The sequence below is a fragment of the Brassica napus genome, chromosome C1 (assembly GCF_020379485.1).
Source record: "Brassica napus cultivar Da-Ae chromosome C1, Da-Ae, whole genome shotgun sequence".
NCBI lineage: Eukaryota > Viridiplantae > Streptophyta > Magnoliopsida > Brassicales > Brassicaceae > Brassica > Brassica napus.
The window spans coordinates 26,475,187-26,492,959 of record NC_063444.1 but is presented as its reverse complement, the minus strand read 5'-3'; the positions used below and the strand labels follow the sequence as shown (position 1 = coordinate 26,492,959).

General features: G+C 40.8%; 1 protein-coding gene and 1 long non-coding RNA gene across 2 annotated transcripts; one reads left to right on the top strand and one right to left on the bottom strand.

Annotated features, from left to right (window-relative positions):
- Nucleotides 1-9,548: 9,548 nt before the first annotated feature.
- On the bottom strand, nucleotides 9,549-10,526 carry LOC111204033. Its single transcript, XR_002656457.2, has 3 exons — nucleotides 10,199-10,526; nucleotides 9,985-10,102; nucleotides 9,549-9,904 (listed from the first exon to the last, which is right to left on the bottom strand). It is a non-coding gene; the product is annotated as an uncharacterized LOC111204033 (long non-coding RNA).
- A 3,271-nt stretch (nucleotides 10,527-13,797) lies between these two features.
- Nucleotides 13,798-17,114, top strand: LOC111204396 (receptor-like protein kinase HERK 1). Its single transcript, XM_022698970.2, has 2 exons — nucleotides 13,798-14,212; nucleotides 14,330-17,114. Exon 2 carries the CDS (start codon nucleotides 14,359-14,361, stop codon nucleotides 16,858-16,860), a length of 2,502 nt encoding a protein of 833 aa, XP_022554691.1. The 5' UTR covers nucleotides 13,798-14,212; nucleotides 14,330-14,358; the 3' UTR covers nucleotides 16,861-17,114.
- The last annotated feature ends 659 nt before the right edge of the window (nucleotides 17,115-17,773 follow it).

Sequence of the window (17,773 nt, the reverse complement as noted above, 5' to 3'; positions counted from 1 at the left end):
CGGTCATGCGCCTGCTTGTATAGAAGATTGGCTTTTGCTCACCACGGTCCTCTTTTATCAGAACGCTGCTGACTGCTGCTTGTGACACTGCGACGTAAAGAGATAGAACGTCGCCGACATCTGGCTTGGCGAGAACGGGTGGGGTTTTCAAATAATGATTGAGTTGATTAAATGCCTCCTCGCATTTCTCATCCCAGATAAACAACTTGTTACCTCGCAGGAGATCGTAGAATGGCAAGCATTTGTCGGTGGATCTGGAGATGAACCGGTTGAGTGCAGCTATCCTACCCGTAAGCCGTTGAACTTCTCTACTGTTTTTTGGGCTTGGGAGGTTCAGGACCGCGGAGATCTGCTTCAGGTTGGCTTTGATCCCCCGCTGCGTGACTATGTACCCAAGGAACTCGCCTGAGGAAACCCCGAACGTGCACTTTGCTGGGTTCAGTTTCATGCCGTATTTGTTGAAAGTTTCGAAGCAATCTTGCAAATGAAGGAGGTGATCAGCGGCGTGTAGCGGCTTGACAAGCATATCATCGATGTATACTTCCATGGTGACGCCCAGCTTGTCTGCAAACATTTTGTTCACAAGCCGTTGGTAGGTTGCTCCTGCGTTCTTCAAGCCGAATGGCATGACCTTATAGCAGTAGGTTCCTCTATCTGTGATAAAGGCCGTCTTTTCGCGATCGTTGGGGTGCATCATGATTTGGTTGTACCCAGAGAAAGCGTCCATGAAGGTGAGCATCTCGTTTCCAGCCGTGGACTCGACTAAACGGTCGATGTTGGGAAGAGGATAGCTGTCCTTTGGGCAGGCTTTATTTAAGTCAGTGAAGTCGACGCAGACGCGCCACTTCCCGTTCTTCTTCTTAATGACTACTGGATTTGCTAACCACTCAGGGTAGCGCACCTCAGCAATTGAGCCAGCGCCGAGCAACCGGTCGACCTCTTCGTTTACAGCCTTTGACCTGTCGGGACCGAGCTTGCGTCGCTTCTGCCGGATAGGCTTGAATGTCGGGTCGACGTTTAGTTCGTGAGTTGTTATAGCCGAATCAATTCCTTTCATGTCTGACATGGACCACGCGAATGTGGACACATTCGTCTTGAAAAAGTTGAGAACTGACTGCTGCATATCTTCAGACAGATACGCACCAATCCTTGCGGTCCGGCTTGGATCGGTATCGTCAATAGGTAACTCGAGAACTTCGCCTTCCTGGGAGCAGACTTTATAGGTTGGAGGAGAAACGGAGTTAACCGATAGAGACGATCGTTGGAGTTTAACTGTGGCAACTAGGAGTTCCCTAGCGGCTTTTTGATCCCCTCGCAATGTTTTGATTTTGTCCGTCTATACCGGGGAACTTAACACACTGGTGATAAGTAGATGGAATGGCCTGCATTGAGTGTATCCAGGGGGTTCCAAGTATAGCGTGGTAAGGAGCCTTCGTGCTTACAACGGCAAACTTGACAGTTCGAGTGACTCCATAAGCGCGTACCGGAAGGCGGATTGTTCCCAGTATTGTTTCGGAGGATCCGTTGAAGCCGGTTAATGTTCTGGAGGACGGTTTTATGTCGTCGAGATCGACTCCCATCTTCTACAGAGTTCCTCGGAAGATGAGGTCGACATAGCTTCCTGTATCAACGAGGACCTTGGTGACGTCGTACTCCCCAATTCCAAGGATGACAAGAAGAGGGTCGTTGTGGGGTACGTGAATCCCCTCAGCGTCATCCGGTGAAAAAGTTATCGGAGGGTGACTTTGCGGCCTAGTCGGCCACCTCTGCGAAGTCGCGACCTGTCGACGGTAATCCTTGACGGAGCGAACAGAGTTGTCGCAAGAAGGAGAACCGCCCATGATGACATTTAGTTGCTGTCACGTTTTTACTTGCTTGGAGTCTAAGAAGGCGCGTAAATCGGTTGGTACGCTGCTGTCATTTTTTTACGATGGAGTGTCGTTGCTTGACATCTTAGTTTGCTCCAAACGCCTTCGGAGGTCAGTGGATTTCGAACGATTGAGATGGATGCGAAGATCGCATGCTCCTGCGTTGAGTTTATCTCGAAGGTCACCGTTTGAGCGTTTTTTGGGATCGGGGTCACCTGTTGAGATACGCCGGGACTTCTGTGCATCCAACGTTGTTCGGAGATCATTGTGCATGGAGCTGTTGCTATTTTCGGATTCGAACTTTCGTTTCAGAACATCTCTCAAATCTTCGAGTACAGGTGTGTCATCGTTCTCGTCATTCGACGATAAGGTTTGCTGAGAGAGTATAACCTCAATGCGCCTGTGGTTAGCTGGTTTCTCTTCGTCGGCTGAGGAGTCTCCCTCGCTGTTACCCTTCGGAGCATCCTCCTCGTCATCTCGTTGTTGAGTTTCGCTATGTCGACCTTTGCCTGTAGCTTTGCGCTGGGCTCTCCTTTCTTTATTCTTGCTCCAGCTCTTGCCGTTCTTCGGCTAGCCTTTAGGGGTTCGAACTTGAAGTCGCCACTTGCTAGGGATGAGAGGTAGTGCGCATAGAGTGACTTGCACTCTGTCGTATCGTGCCCTTTGACGTCATGATATTTGCAGTGTTTGGTGAGATCGACGGTTCTGGAAGGTCCTGCCGCTGAACCTACTGTTGTTGTAGTCTGGGTCGAGCAAACGGCGTCGACTGGTTTGTCGGATGAATCGAGCTCCCTTACCCACTTGTTCCAACCTTCTCTGCGGACTACGAGAGTTGAAACCGGTACGTTGTTCTCATTGACGACATAAATGTATCCATCTTTGCGGCCGTTTTTCTCGATTGGGGCATGTTGGCGCGGTCTTGTCGCGTGTTGGCGTTTTTAGCTGCTGGAGCTTTGGGTGCGTTAATCTTGCTGAGAATGGCATTAGTATCTTCTTCCATTCTGATGAAATTATCAGAGCGCGCGATAGCATCCTGGAGTGACGTAGTTGGGTTTTGGTATAAATCCTCTCGGAATTTAGAACGAACCCACAATGTGTTCCTCAGGGCGTCGATGGCAATAACGTCTGGGATTTCAATCCTCGAGACTACGGCTTTGAACTTCTCCATGTAGTCGCGGAGGCTCTGGTCTTTGGTTTGGTTAAGGTTCCACATGCTAGAGGCGGTAGCGCTGCGCTTGGTGAACATAATGTAAGTCTTGAGGAAAGCTGCTGACAAGTCACGGAAGCTTCCGATGGAGTTTTCCTCTAACTGGGAGAACCAGGTTAGGGTTTGCTCGTGGAGAGTTTCAACGAACAGTTGGCAATAGCATGCGTCCCTTTCTTCACCAGAGAGTCGAGCCTGCGCCATCGCGATGTTGAAAGCTGTCATGTGTTCCACCGGGTCTCCGCCGGGTTTGTACTCAGGTAGGCGCAGCTTCTCTATCTTTCCGAGTTGCACACTAGTCAACGCGCTAGTGAAAGGGGTGTGTGATGTTGCGGCGAGCACGCTCTCGATTTGCGGGGCCGCGCTGGTTACCTGATGGATCTTCTCGCTCATTTGTTGGAATCTGAGTTTGAGCTCGGCGATCTCGCGTATGGTTGCGAGATCGGAGCCTACTGGGGGGGTGTCAGCGAGAAGGGTTTCATTAGGCTCCGGGTCGTCTGAGACGTGGTCGCCTCCGGTCGTCGTTGGTTTGGTGTTAAAGAGGCGACGGCGTATCTGCTGGGGACGGCTCGTTTGGCCATCAGGAGTTGTGAGTGCTGCGACCAAAGCAGCTAATTGGTCGTTGGTCGTCTTTTGGACTTCGTCTTGATGAGCGAGTCGAGCCATGATAGAGCTCATGAAATCTGCGGCGATGGTTGGCGCGGCTTCGGGCGTAAGGGTTGGTTCTCCGCCCGGAGCGCCGAAGGTGGCGTCGTTTTGAACCATGTAGATCTAGAACGTTACTTTAGTCAGCCCCACGGTGGGCGCCAATTGTTTGAACGAGATTCAGTCGACTAGAGTGAAAGAAGTCAGAAATGGGATGACTAAAGACGTTTTATTAGATTCGAACTGAAGGGTTACAAGAGTGACAGGAAAGTGAGAGAGCAACAAGATCAAAGAGATCGCATAAAATCCTAGATCTAGCCGCTTAGTATGTAAAATCACCAAAAGTCCTATTTCTTGTTGCTTCATCTCCCCCTTTTATAGGTCTTCTGTCCTTGATGCCCTAATTTCGTACCTCTTTGGACCTTGATGCGAGAGACCGAGTATGCGAGCCTGGACAAAGTTCCCTCCAAGCCGGGTACTTTCGGTCGGCTTACTCGACCGGCTAAAAGTATTCTAAGGTCGAGCTGACGTGTTTAGCCGCCGAGCCGACCAAACTAATCCAACTTGCTGGATTAGGGCCTCTTATTCCATGGGCCTTGTGGAGAGATGTAATCCATCTCCTACAAAATCCATGTCAAAGAGCTCGTTACGGAAGAGAAACACAAATAACAATATGACTGCATAACGAATAATTGTAATTTTTCTAGAACACAAACCTTGCTACTGGGATCACCCTAAAACGTATATAGCTTGCTCGAATAGTTTTGTTCAGTTTCGTAAAACTCAAAGATGACATAAATTCGCTTCAGGCATGGAAAACCGCAATATCACTAAACTTTAGAATCAGATCACCCATCAAATCCCACACAGGTTTCCTCTGACATAGGTTGCAGTGGCATGAGCAAGCACTTAATTATATCAGAAAACCACATACCTCTCACAATTTAACAGAACAATCACAAATCTCTGCGGAACCCACAAATCAAAACTCCTAATTCAGAATTCTCTGCAAAACCCACATACCGTAACTCACAATTTGTCAGCAAAATTAAAGAAAGTTCTCTGATTAAACAGTAAGATAGATCTCGAATCGGACCCAAACCATACGAAGGATCCAGAAAAACCTTTCCCAATGAAAACCCTTAGAACTTTGCCATTATCTAATTAAACCTAACTACAATCAAAGAGAGATAATCAACCAACCAGTAGATCTCCTCGCTGCGCTTTTGGAGTGAAGAAACAAACCATCACCTCCGACAGAGAAGCCGATACAAGACTTTAGGTTTGAACCGGATAAGTTTTTGCCTTACGGACGGCACCATCAGCCCAACCGGATTTTCACACAAAACGAGTTAGTTTAATTGAAACTATTTTCTTATTATTCAAATTTCAGAAGTTTTATTATTTTTTTGTCAAAATTTCGAGTTTTATATGAATGAAAATGTCATTTCTCCGATCAACATTCTCTAACTAGCTTCCCTCGAGACAAAAAAGTTGAAGAAAGACTAATCAAAAAGAGAAGGAAGACGAGGAGGATCATGACGATCCTCATACTTTAGATGCTGTGACAGTACCCCATTGGATAACTCGAAACCCAACTTGCCAAATCAATGCTTCATGGATCGGTAATGGCAGTGTTGAATCATTCGGACTACGTGCGTGCAATATAAACCTCTGGGCCTTACTTTCTTAGATGGAAGGACTACTTTTGGCGGTCTCGTATGTGAGAGACATGAGGATCCTCTCGATCCGGACTGCTCAGACCCAGTGGATCTGACTACGAGCAAGATGGATTGGCCAACTTTTGCTTCGGAGATTCATACTTTCCAAAGTTTACAAGATAACTTCGGTACTGCAAAATTATTTCATATTTTCTAGAATGAGAATGGTGAGGCGGACTAATTAGCGAAAGAGGCTAGGAACAGAGGTTTTATTTTCTCTGATATAGATCAGACACAGTCAAATAGAAGTGCTCTTTGTTGAAACGTTTTGTCTGACCAAAACTTGGTATAAGAAAATTGGTAGCCGACAAAAAAATATATATGAATGAGATTTGGAAGAATTAAGAGCTTCTCTCTTTTCTTTAGAGAGAGAAAAAGCTATCTCCTCTTCCCTCTTTATCAACCCCAATTTTTAGAGGGATGAAATTGTTTTGTTCTTTTACTATAAATAGTTTGATTAGAAGATCAATTATCATTCTGCATGTCGGATTTTAGTTTGCTAGGCAAACTTTTTTACTGCTTTTCAATACATAGTCAGAGTAACATCTTCATGTATATTATGTGTAACGCTTTGACTTTCCACGGCTAATGGGCCTCCTACGTCTGCTTTCTCGGCATGTGGGCCTCATTCCGTGCGACAGACGATGCACTAATTTTTCGAAAGCTCATTAGTCTTGTTTACTGATCATGTCATCACCACATGACCTTTCTCCGTGTGTTGGCCTCATTCACATGATATCGCAAATCACTTTTCGATATGTCACCCATCCTTCTACTACTCCAGTTCAAGCACGCTTAACTCTGGAGTTTTAATGGATGTGTACCCGAAAAGGTAAGCACAGTTTAATGACATAGGTGGTATTATTAATTCTCTTAAACATTTCTGCAATATAACAAAAATCGGAATGTTACACTATGTTGCTCTGATATTGGGTTGAATAATAAAGACTCTGAAGTTCAAGTATACTATAATATTATGCTTGAGAAAAAGTTATAAAGTTCTTTTATTAATTGGCTTATGATTTTAAAAATTTACATATTGTATGGATTAAGTGGTTTGAATTTCTCTAAAAATTGTATTAGGGCTGCGGGTTCATGTTATTCGGTTAGTTCGGATCGGTCGAAATTTCACCAAAGTGAATTGAAAAAGATTTGGTTCGGTTTGGTTTGGTTTGGTTTGGTTTTCGGTTAGTTTGGTTTCAAACAAAATTACTGAAGTTTTTGGTTTTGCAGTTATTTCGGTTAATTTTTTGGTTTAAATTGAATAAAATCCTTAAAAAAAATCGATTATTTTGGTTGGTTCGGCTATTTCAGTTCAGATTTTAGTTAGTTTGATTTGGAATTTCAGCTAAGATTGGTAGTGTTTGTAGTTGTTGAACCAACCAATTACTGAACCAAACCAAAATAACCGATTGCGGAACAGAAAACCGTTTCTTTTAGTTGCCCAACTGAACCAATCTTTGGAATCAAACTAACCCAAAACTGAACTTTTTGGGTCGGTTCGGTTTGACAAGTTCAGGTTGGTTTATACCCGCAGACCTATGTTGTATATCTCCTTTTTCAATCTGTGTATAACTTCCAGAAGGGTATACAAAAATAAATTGAAACTAGAAAATGTTAATCTTTCCTGACCAGATCCTAGCTGCCGACAAACAGAAGGCCCCGAACCTATTAAGTAGATTCCTTTCGTAATTACCTTTCAGCTTTTAGATGTGAGGAAAGACTTTATCATAAAACTCTCTCTAGAGAGACGTGGGCTAACAATTATGCTACGCGCTTCCGCCAATCTTGGTTTTTATTCAATCCGATAAATCATTTATTAAATCTATTAAGTATAACTTGAGTATTACATCAAACAATCCTTGCCAGCCAATAGAACTATTTAAATAGTTGCGGTGTCTTGTTAGCTACTGTTTAAGAATAATGTCACAAGGAAGTAGGATCGTATTATTTTCAATTAATAATGATAATATGTGGCATGTTCCATATGGTTGTATAATGGAGTGGTTGAACATAATGTTGTCATTCTCTTAAATCATACAAGCCCAAATATATATCCATACAAATAATTTTATTCTTTCTATACTTTGGGAAATGTTTGACACACTGAACTCAGCAAGTCTTTAGAAAAAGTGAAAACCAAGATTGAGTAGAATTAAAGACGTAAATAAGATTATTATGTTGTGTTAATACTAAAAATTTGAAAAAAAAATACTTCCATTAAAACAAGAAATCATAAAATAAGTATATAAATAACACATACCCATGAGAATTTAATTTACTGTTTCCAACTTCAAAGTGAACGCAGCCCGAAAATGGTTTCGTGAATATAAGTAACTAGATCCGGCGGGATATACTTTATTTGTTATTTAAGTTATTATTTGTTATATAATTTTGTGGTTTGTGTTTTATTTGTAAGAGGTGCGTATGAGATATATTATTTTATTAATTTAAGTTGTTGGTTAGTTTGTAAATAATTTGTGTTTTAACTCTTTTTTTCTATGACATCACCATAATTAAGTTGTTATGTCATTTTCAGTTGAATTTTTATTATTAAAGTACTAGGGTTGGCCCGCCCTACGGACGGGTGTTGAGTACACAATAAAAATTATTTTATACTAAAATATATTTTAATTTTATAAAGCATTTTAAAATATTCTAAAATTAAAATGACTATAAATAGCAAATAAAAATATAATTCTGAGATCATTTTGATATTTTCCATAAAGATTTTCTGTTTGAGTTTAAAGTGAGATAACATTCAGTGTTTTCGATTTTATAAAAAAAAAAAATTAGTGATCCAACTACTCGTGTCTTCTGGTAGATCCGGTTTGATCTTCATCCTAACTTGTCATTGTCATGTAAAATATTAGAATTTTGTTGGCTGTTTTTGGATGTGTTAGATTTTGCATTTGAAAGTTATTTGTTTGGTTAGGATGGAGTTTTATATCTTTGAAATGTTCTACGAAAGGAGTTGATTGGTGGAAATTTTGATGCTTCGATGAATTTGATGTCATACGAATCATTTAGCAGGTTGATGAAGATGATATATATTATACTCCATATAAGATCGTGGAAACGGTGGACGTGTTTCAATGGAAAGACTGTAAATGGCTGGAGGTTAAGATGCTTGTATACCTGTGGGCTGTGGGTTTTGTGCTGCCTCATCAAGAATTGGGCTCGATGCCATTAAGTTACGAACATCTGCTCTGGAAAACTTTGCAAGATCAGTGATTATGTTGACCTGTATATATTTTGGTGCGTAGAAACTCTCTGGGATATCTCATTAAGCTCCCACATCGTTTTTAACTTGAATTTGAAAAGAGAGGCCGTAACGGTGTGGGCTTAGACGAATAGGTTTTATGTAGGGGGATTTGACATACATGCCATTAACCTTGTATGCATTAAATCTGGAGATTAGGAAATATATTCTAGTCAACGTATTTTAAAGCATTGATAATTTGGCATATCCATTGATTGTCAGAGATTAGTACGTGGATTTGATTTTATGACGTGGGAAGTTTAAATCTTGAGGTTTATTCACGTGTTTGACTTTATGGAATTAGTGTCATTCTTTATGGGACTTATTACTTGAAAATATTGTGTCCTCCAGGTTGGTGCCAAGATCTTGCAATGGTTGATGATGGGTGTTTTGGTGGTCAGTTTTTAGTTTTGACGACGATAAGGTTTGTTATGGAATCAAATTTCAAATTTTGCGTTGAATAATGAGCAATCTAGGTATTTCCAGTCTTGTTTGTTATTTGCCAAATAACAAAAAAAAAAAATTTGTAGAGAGAAGCTAGAGAGATAGGAAAAAGGAGGTTTGATAAAAAAAAAGAGATAGGTAAAAAGGAAAATTATATCCAAAACAATGTTAGGAATGGAAAAAAGAAACTATTTGAGATCGTGAGCTATACAGTCAAGGAATATACATCATGATGATAAAAGACAGAGTATATATGTTCAGCCCAATATTTATTTCCTTACGTCACACGTCTTATTTTTGTTTCAGTGTTTAAATCATCATTTTATGGCCATACGTTTTTTTTAGTACATGTTTTGCTGAGTAAATATCTGGAATCTAGGAACCTAAGTGGTTGAATGAATCAAGAGTAAAATAACCATTGGATTATACTTGAACTTAATTTATAATATCTTCTGAAGAAAACACAACAGAGAATAGGGGGAACAGGGATAATGATTCATAAGCATTTTCAAACACGTATTAATGTGACCAGCTCCAGCATACTCTTCACCTTGGCAGATGTTGTGGTCTGAGCTTTTTTCAGTATGAGACCAGTTGAAGTTTTGCTGCCAGAGTTGTTGTCCTTCTCATTCCCACCTCCAAACATCTTCGCTGAGAGAGAAACTGATCCCAAGCAAGTGATCTCCAGGGTCCAAGATGTAGCACCATCCTTTTTCTGGCTTGATACGGTCACCTTTCCAGTGCAAATAAATTTAATGGACTGCAGGTATAAATTATTGCAATCAGAAACAGAGTTAAGAAAATTGCTGGAGACAAACATATTATAGTTTGAAACTGTACTTGAGGCTGAGGAGTGATGATAAACTGGTTAAGCTCCGCTATTTTCATAGGCTCAACCTTTGCAAAGCCCCTCAACAAAGAAGCTGCTGATATGTTCCCAGTATCATTTGTGAAGAAACTGTAGTAGTAGTGAGTGTCCCGTGAAAGTGTGTGAGATAAGTCATGTAGCAGTACGTTTCTAGATATAATCAAGCAGTAATTTTTAAATGCTTACTTGTAAAAATAACTCTCTCCTGCATCAGTCTCCTTGTCATAGCGAGTTCCTGATGTGGCATTTAGAAAAATCTTCCTGGAGATGGGGTGTCAGTCTTTGCAAAAGCATCATGGTGGACATCATTTTACGAAAACATAATAAGGTTTCACAACAGTATGAAAGAATACCTCCCACAATCTTGAGATTATAGTTTGTTGCAACAAAAACTCGTGTATCCACCCTAAAGCTTTCAAGTTTTTGTGAAATCACACAACTTGATAGTGGGAACACACTCAAGGTGAGAGACACGTCACTACAAATAAAAAAAAATGCGGACCAAATCCTCAATGTGTTTGTCTAAGAAAGTAGTGTTATCAATTATAAAGGTGTAGAAACCTATATAAGAATAATAGATACCTATCTATTTTTATGGTTGCCATAACACGGTCTTTGTCTTTTGGACGATCGCTTACATGACTCTTTACAGCTGTTAGCTCACCAGTTATATATGGCCTAAGATGAACATTTGAAAAAAATAATACTGATTTGAATGATGAGTGAGTTTGAGCCCAAAAAAATAAAAATAATAATAATAATAGAGTTACCTAGAAAACGTGAGTGTTTGTTGGCTGCAATACAGGAACACGGTGAAACGAAATTAACAAAGGAAACAAAAAAGATCTCATAAATATGAACATAGTCTTTTGCATTTTCAAAAGTCGATAAATATGTGAGTTTTAAAGCCGAGAATACGTTGAAGTCACATTCGAATCAAGCAGGAGCATATCCACGGACATCAATTCATCACCTCGCTTGATGTTCCTTGCCTCCCAGAAACGCAATAACCTAACCTCAGAACATCTACCCGATTTCAAATCAGAAAGGAAAACTCGAGCATTAGCCATTTTTTCAGAAAATAAGGAGATTGTTTTGTTTTAATAGATTGATAGGATGCTATAGATTGTAGAGATGCTAACCTTTTTATAGTGGAACCACCACCGCCTTTGAATAGCTAAAGTGGAATTGAAGAGAGATCGTGGAAGGTGGATTTAAAGAGGGAATTCAATAGCAATGTTTCCCTAACCAATTGATTACTTGATCAGTAAGAAGAAGATGAACAGTTCGCTGGAAACTGTATAGTCGATACGGCGCCGATTGATCGCTGGATCAGGACAAAGATTACTCAGTTTCGATGGAAACCCTAAATCGCCTACGGCGGAGATGGGAGACAGATGAAATACAGAATACGAAACGCGCCGTTTCGCGATACATCATATCACGCTCTAATAAAATATCCTATGGGCTTAATAATGCAAAATGTTCAGGAAGAATAAGAAGGCAGGCCCAACGGATTGCGGAGGAGAAAAGAATGGTACGAAGTGTTTAAGTAAGTGACACGTGGCGGCAGGAGAGCGTTCGACTTTCCTACGTGGATGCCTACGTGGACGAACGTGAGAGAGGCAAACGCTATTATATATATAAAGAAGATTTAAAAAAAAATCACATTTAGTTAAATACAATAACCTTACATTTGTGTTCACAATACTTATAAAAATATATTTATTTTATGCTTAAAAATAATTTAATGTGATTTTAGAAAATAATTATTACCATTGACCTCATTAAATGTCAGTGATTTATTATATATTAACATCTAAACAATTTATTTATTATATCTCAATTTTAGTGTTTGGCCCTTTTAAAATAGGAGTCTGAGTCCGTGTACTGATCCTCATAGTTTGTCTTTTAAATGTTGTTTGGATTAATATGACAATTTTTTTTGGTTTTTCGTATGTGGCCCTGCAAATTATTAGTGAGTTTTTTAGACCAATATACATTATGTAATTTTTGCTTTTTATCAGAATAAGTGAACGATTATTTCTTTTATATAATAATATTATGGATTTACAAATTCCTTGTTTCATTTTATAAAATTATTTATATTATATTTATAGTTTTCTAAGTATTACTAAAATAGTTTTAAATTTGGTTTATGCCGTATTGCTAATGTTTGAATGTGGCTTTAATCATAATTCATGAATATTTAAGTCTTACTGTCGTTTTTCTATATTGTTTTTTTAAGAATAACATATATAATCGTTAACACAAAAAACTATTCCGGACGAACCACCATTCGTTTTGGACAATATGTACTGCGTATGACGTCTGTCTTTGTAAACTTTTAGAACAAAGATTATTATTATTAAAAATCATGAATAATCTGAAAAGCTTGCAAATGAAAATGATAAAGTAAAACGAAACATAAGTCGAATTGAAATTTTGAAAAGCATAACTTGAAAGAAAATCAGAAATGAAAGTTTTGCATGGCTTTGTATTACGAAAGCCACATTCAAATGTAGTCAACAAACTTCATAACCTGCTTGTAGGGAAAGCAACGTTTGCATCATTTGTTGAAGCTATTTATGTGACACCTCTTAGTTGGTTTAAGGAGGAACATGTTGTGCACATAACGATTCTTTCTTTTAATATCGAATCGCTTTAGCGATTTCTTCACTTTCATCCACCACTGATCAGCTCTCCTCTTATTGATCTTCCATCCAAGGGTCGACATATATCACTTGTATTATTTGGATTAATAATTAACCGGGATTTTTTATTTATTTTATATATACATAGTTGTCTGGATCGATTCCTAGTTATATTAAAAATTTAAAATGATACAGTATTAAACAAATTTTTAGTTTTGGGCCGTTAGTGTGAGGCCCATAAATTAAAAGACTTATCTGACTACTCGAGACATGTCCAACGAATCGGACGGAGAAGAAGTTTAGGAGTTACTCTTTAACAGATGGCTAGATTCCCCCTTCTCTATTTTCTCTTCGCGGCGGTGCTAACGTCATCCCTGACATCTGCCGGCGACGAAAATCATGTCTACTCGCCTTGTTCAGATTCCACCGCGCGGTCTGCAATGGATTCATTTTTGGAATTGCCTTCAAGGTGGAAGATTCTTTCTTTGGTACCAATCGTTCCATTCAGTATTCTCCATGCGATCATTGCCGCCTCTCGCTCCATGTGATCGTCGCCGCCTCTCGCTCAACGGAAACTCTGAGCTCGTTGTGTTCAGACCCAAAGTCGATGAGATCACCCTTCTCACCATCAATACCTCTTCCAGTTCCTCTAGTTATTGTCCAGTTCAATCTCGTCTCTCTGATCTATAATGGTGAATTTAGGGTTTTGATTGTAGATTTTGATCTATTGTTGATTGGATCGAAGTTTATATGCCCGGATTAGTTTAGTTTAGTTGACTTGTCGAGATCCAAAACCCAAGTTGAAGTCCATGATTCTACAGATTAATTGAAAAGCAGAGTATGAGTGGCCTGGACAGGTGTCGACACCACATGACTCGACTTTGTGACCTGGATGCTGAGGTAGCGCACTAGAAGGGAGGCAAACATTTATATATATATATATATATATATATATATATATAGATATCTGCGTCCTGGAAAATTTTAAATAACATTTCAAAATTTGCAATAAAAGTTTTGACTTTGTTGCAATTTGCAAACCACCACCATTAGACACCTGAAAGCAAAAAAAAAGAAAGAAAAATATCTGGACTGTATTTAACTATTTTCTGAATATATTGAAAACAATTTTTCGATGATAGAAAAAAAAACAGCTTTTTCATTCACATATTAATTGCGATGAATATGTAGGTTTTCTAATCATTTCCTGGAAATTCTATTTTTCTCTTTCTTCTTAACCATTTATAAAAAAAAAATACAGCCAGGAAAAATACGATCTATAGACAATTTTTTGGTTCATTCTTCCGTCTTCTTTCTCCTTTTCTTCTCCTAACGGAAGAAATACTGCTGAGTTGTTCATAAAGAACCAAACGTCCTATTACCAGTCTGTTCCTTGCTGGAGAACGTACTCTCTTGAAATTTTATTTAAAAAACTCAAAACTTAAAATCTGAGTTTTCGGTTTCTTGATCTGTTCATTAAGCTCTGGTCCTCAAGTCTATCCTTTCATGGGACCGTTACTTCTCGTGGATTTCTGATCTTAGAAAGGTACTTGTTGTGCCTTACCTTATGCTTTGATCTTAGAAAGTTGCCATTTTTGGTGTGCTTCTAGTAAACCCTAGTTTATATCACCTCTTGCTCGAATCTATCTGATTGAATTTACAGGTTTTGATATTGTTGGGTCAAGAATCAAGATGGGTGGTGAAAAGTTGGTAACTTTGGTATTGGTTTCGTGCTTGTTCTGCACCTGCTGCCATGGATTCACGCCTCAGGACAATTACTTAATCAACTGCGGCTCACCCTCCAATTCCAGCCTCATGGATCGAGTCTTCATGTCCGATAAGCTCGCCTCCAACTTACTCTCCTCTGACAACCAAGAGATCCTCGCGAGTCAAAGCAGCAGCAGCAGCTCAGACATCTACCAGACGGCCAGAGTCTTCACCGGAGTCGCTAGCTACAAAATCTCCGTCGCTCGTGGCCGTCACTGGGTTCGTCTCCATTTCAATCCCTTCAACTACCAAACCTACCAAATGGGATCTGCCAAATTCGCGGTTTCGTCACAGACTCATGTGCTCTTAAGCGACTTCACGGTTAAGAGCAGAGATGTAAAAGAGTACTCTTTGAATGTAGAGACCGATGATCTCGTCCTCACGTTTACTCCCTCTGGTGGTTCCTTTGCGTTTGTGAACGCTATTGAGGTTATATCCGTGCCCGCCTCATTGATCACTTCTTCTCCTCCCCCGAGGGTAGTAGGCGGCTCAGGGGCCTTTCAGGGGAGCTTGTCATCGCATGCTTTCGAAACCATTCATAGACTGAACATGGGCGGTTCGCTTGTTACCCCTAACAACGATACTCTCACAAGAACTTGGCAGCCCGACTCGGGTTTTCTCCTCGAGAAGAATCTAGCTAAAACTGTGTCTAAGATTCCAACTGTTAACTTTGTTCCAGGCTATGCAACGGAGGAGACTGCGCCAAAAACTGTGTATGGTACTTGCACTGAGATGAATTCCGACCAAAACCCCAATGCCATTTTCAATGTCACGTGGGCGTTCGACGTTGATCCGGGGTTTCAGTACTTTTTACGCTTCCACTTCTGCGACATCGTGAGCTTGTCTCTCAACCAGCTGTATTTCAATCTTTACATTGACTCCATGCTCGCTGTTACCGATCTTGATCTCAGCACTTATGTGGATAACACCCTGGCTGGTGCATACAGCATGGACCTTGTTATGCCCTCTCCTAAGAGTAGTAATAAAATGCGTGTCAGCATTGGTCCTTCAACTGTCCACACTGATTACCCAAACGCGATTGTGAATGGATTGGAGATCATGAAGATGAACAACTCTCGAGGTCAGCTAAGCGACGGGGCATTTCTGCCAGGTGGTGGTCCCAGCACTAAGCAGAAGAATGTTGGTTTGATTGTAGGTGCAACCGTTGGTCCGTTGCTCGCGTTAGCCCTCTTGGGAGTTTGCTTTGTGTTCTTCTGTAAGAAGCGGAAACTTGGCCAAGATGGTTACTCCAAGACTTGGATGCCGTTTTCGATTAATGGAACTTCAGTGGGAAGCAAAGGTTCACGTGGAACCACGCTCACAAGTATAACTACAAACGCCAACTACCGTATCCCCTTTGCAGCGGTTAAAGACGCTACAAACAACTTCGACGAGAGTCGCAACATTGGTGTGGGAGGTTTTGGCAAAGTCTACAAAGGAGAGCTTAACGATGGCACTAGAGTAGCTGTGAAGAGAGGGAACCCAAAGTCTCAGCAAGGGCTTGCTGAGTTCAGGACAGAAATAGAAATGTTATCACAGTTTCGTCACCGCCATTTGGTTTCTCTGATCGGTTACTGCGACGAGAACAACGAGATGATACTGGTTTACGAGTATATGGAGAATGGAACGGTGAAGGGTCATCTTTACGGCTCGGGTCTTCCTAGCTTGACTTGGAAACAACGCCTTGAGATCTGCATTGGCGCGGCTAGAGGATTGCATTACCTTCACACGGGTGACTCGAAACCTGTCATCCACAGAGACGTGAAGTCCGCAAACATATTGCTTGATGAGAACTTCATGGCGAAAGTTGCAGACTTTGGACTGTCTAAGACCGGACCTGAGCTCGATCAGACTCATGTGAGTACTGCTGTGAAAGGAAGTTTCGGGTATCTTGACCCTGAGTACTTCAGAAGGCAACAGCTCACTGAGAAATCAGATGTCTACTCCTTTGGCGTTGTTCTGTTCGAGGTTCTCTGTGCTAGACCTGTTATAGACCCTACGCTTCCGAGAGAGATGGTGAATCTTGCGGAATGGGCGATGAAGTGGCAGAAGAAAGGGCTGTTGGATCAGATCATTGACCAGTCGCTTCGCGGTAACATCAGACCTGATTCGTTGAGGAAGTTTGCGGAGACAGCAGAGAAATGTTTGGCTGATTACGGAGTGGACAGGCCATCTATGGGAGATGTGTTGTGGAATCTTGAATACGCTCTGCAGCTGCAAGAAGCGGTGGTTGATGGCGAACCAGAAGATAACAGCACAAATATGATTGGAGACTTGCCTCCACAGATCAACAATTTCAGTCAGGGAGACACGAGTGTTAACGTACCGGGAACCGCGGGACGGTTTGAGGAATCGAGCATTGATGATCTCTCTGGTGTTTCAATGAGTAAAGTATTCTCTCAACTTGTGAAATCCGAAGGAAGGTAATCAGAGATTGGCAAATGGCAGTGCCCGTAAAAGGGCAAATTTTGTTTATGATCTTGTATAAGATGTTACGAGGAAAAAACACAGAGGTCTTTTGTCTGCTCGACATCTTCTGGAGTATGTATTTTCTTGCAGATTGATTAATGTTCATTCGAAGTTGTCTAATATTTGTTTGTTCTTTGTTTCTAAGGATGTTTTTAACAATCTTGTTGTTTCAGTTATACTGTTAGGTATAGAAGTTAAAACTTACTACTTCATGTTCTGGTTTGTTTTGTTTTTGGTTTGGTTTGAGAAGAGGTTTATTATATCTTATATCATTTTCGAGTTGTCTTCCAACAGCATTGGTCTGGCTGGTTCCATTGGGTTGTTCTTTTTTAAGCACGGAGTTTTAATCCAGGGAAGAGTTGTGAACAAAGTGGCGGGTGCGTAAGGCGTGGGAATCTGCCGAACAGTTCGGGCTAAATACCGAAGAAAGCTAGAAAGCGCTGTTTGATGAGCCTGCGTAGTATTAGGTAGTTGGTTAGGTAAAGGCTGACCAAGCCGATGATGCTTAGCTAGTCTTTTCGGACGATCAGCCCACCGGGACTGAGACACAGCCTGGACTCCCACAGGGGCAGCAGTGGGGAATCTTGGACAATGGGCGCAAGCCTGATCCAGCAATATTGCGTGAGTGAAGAAGGGCAATTCCGCTTGTAAAGCTCTTTAGTCGAGTGCGAGAGTTGTAGTGCATGTGTTCTGCAGACCGAAGCTAGGATGGTCCAAGGACCACCTTACCGAACTTTGACTGTCTCAAAAATAGTCTGATCTAGATATATTCAGATCATCGATTTATCAAGTCTGATCCTATCAGACATCAATCTGGGTCATCTTTCACTTACAACCAATCCATTCAATTTTGGTCGACTCTTTCTAGCAT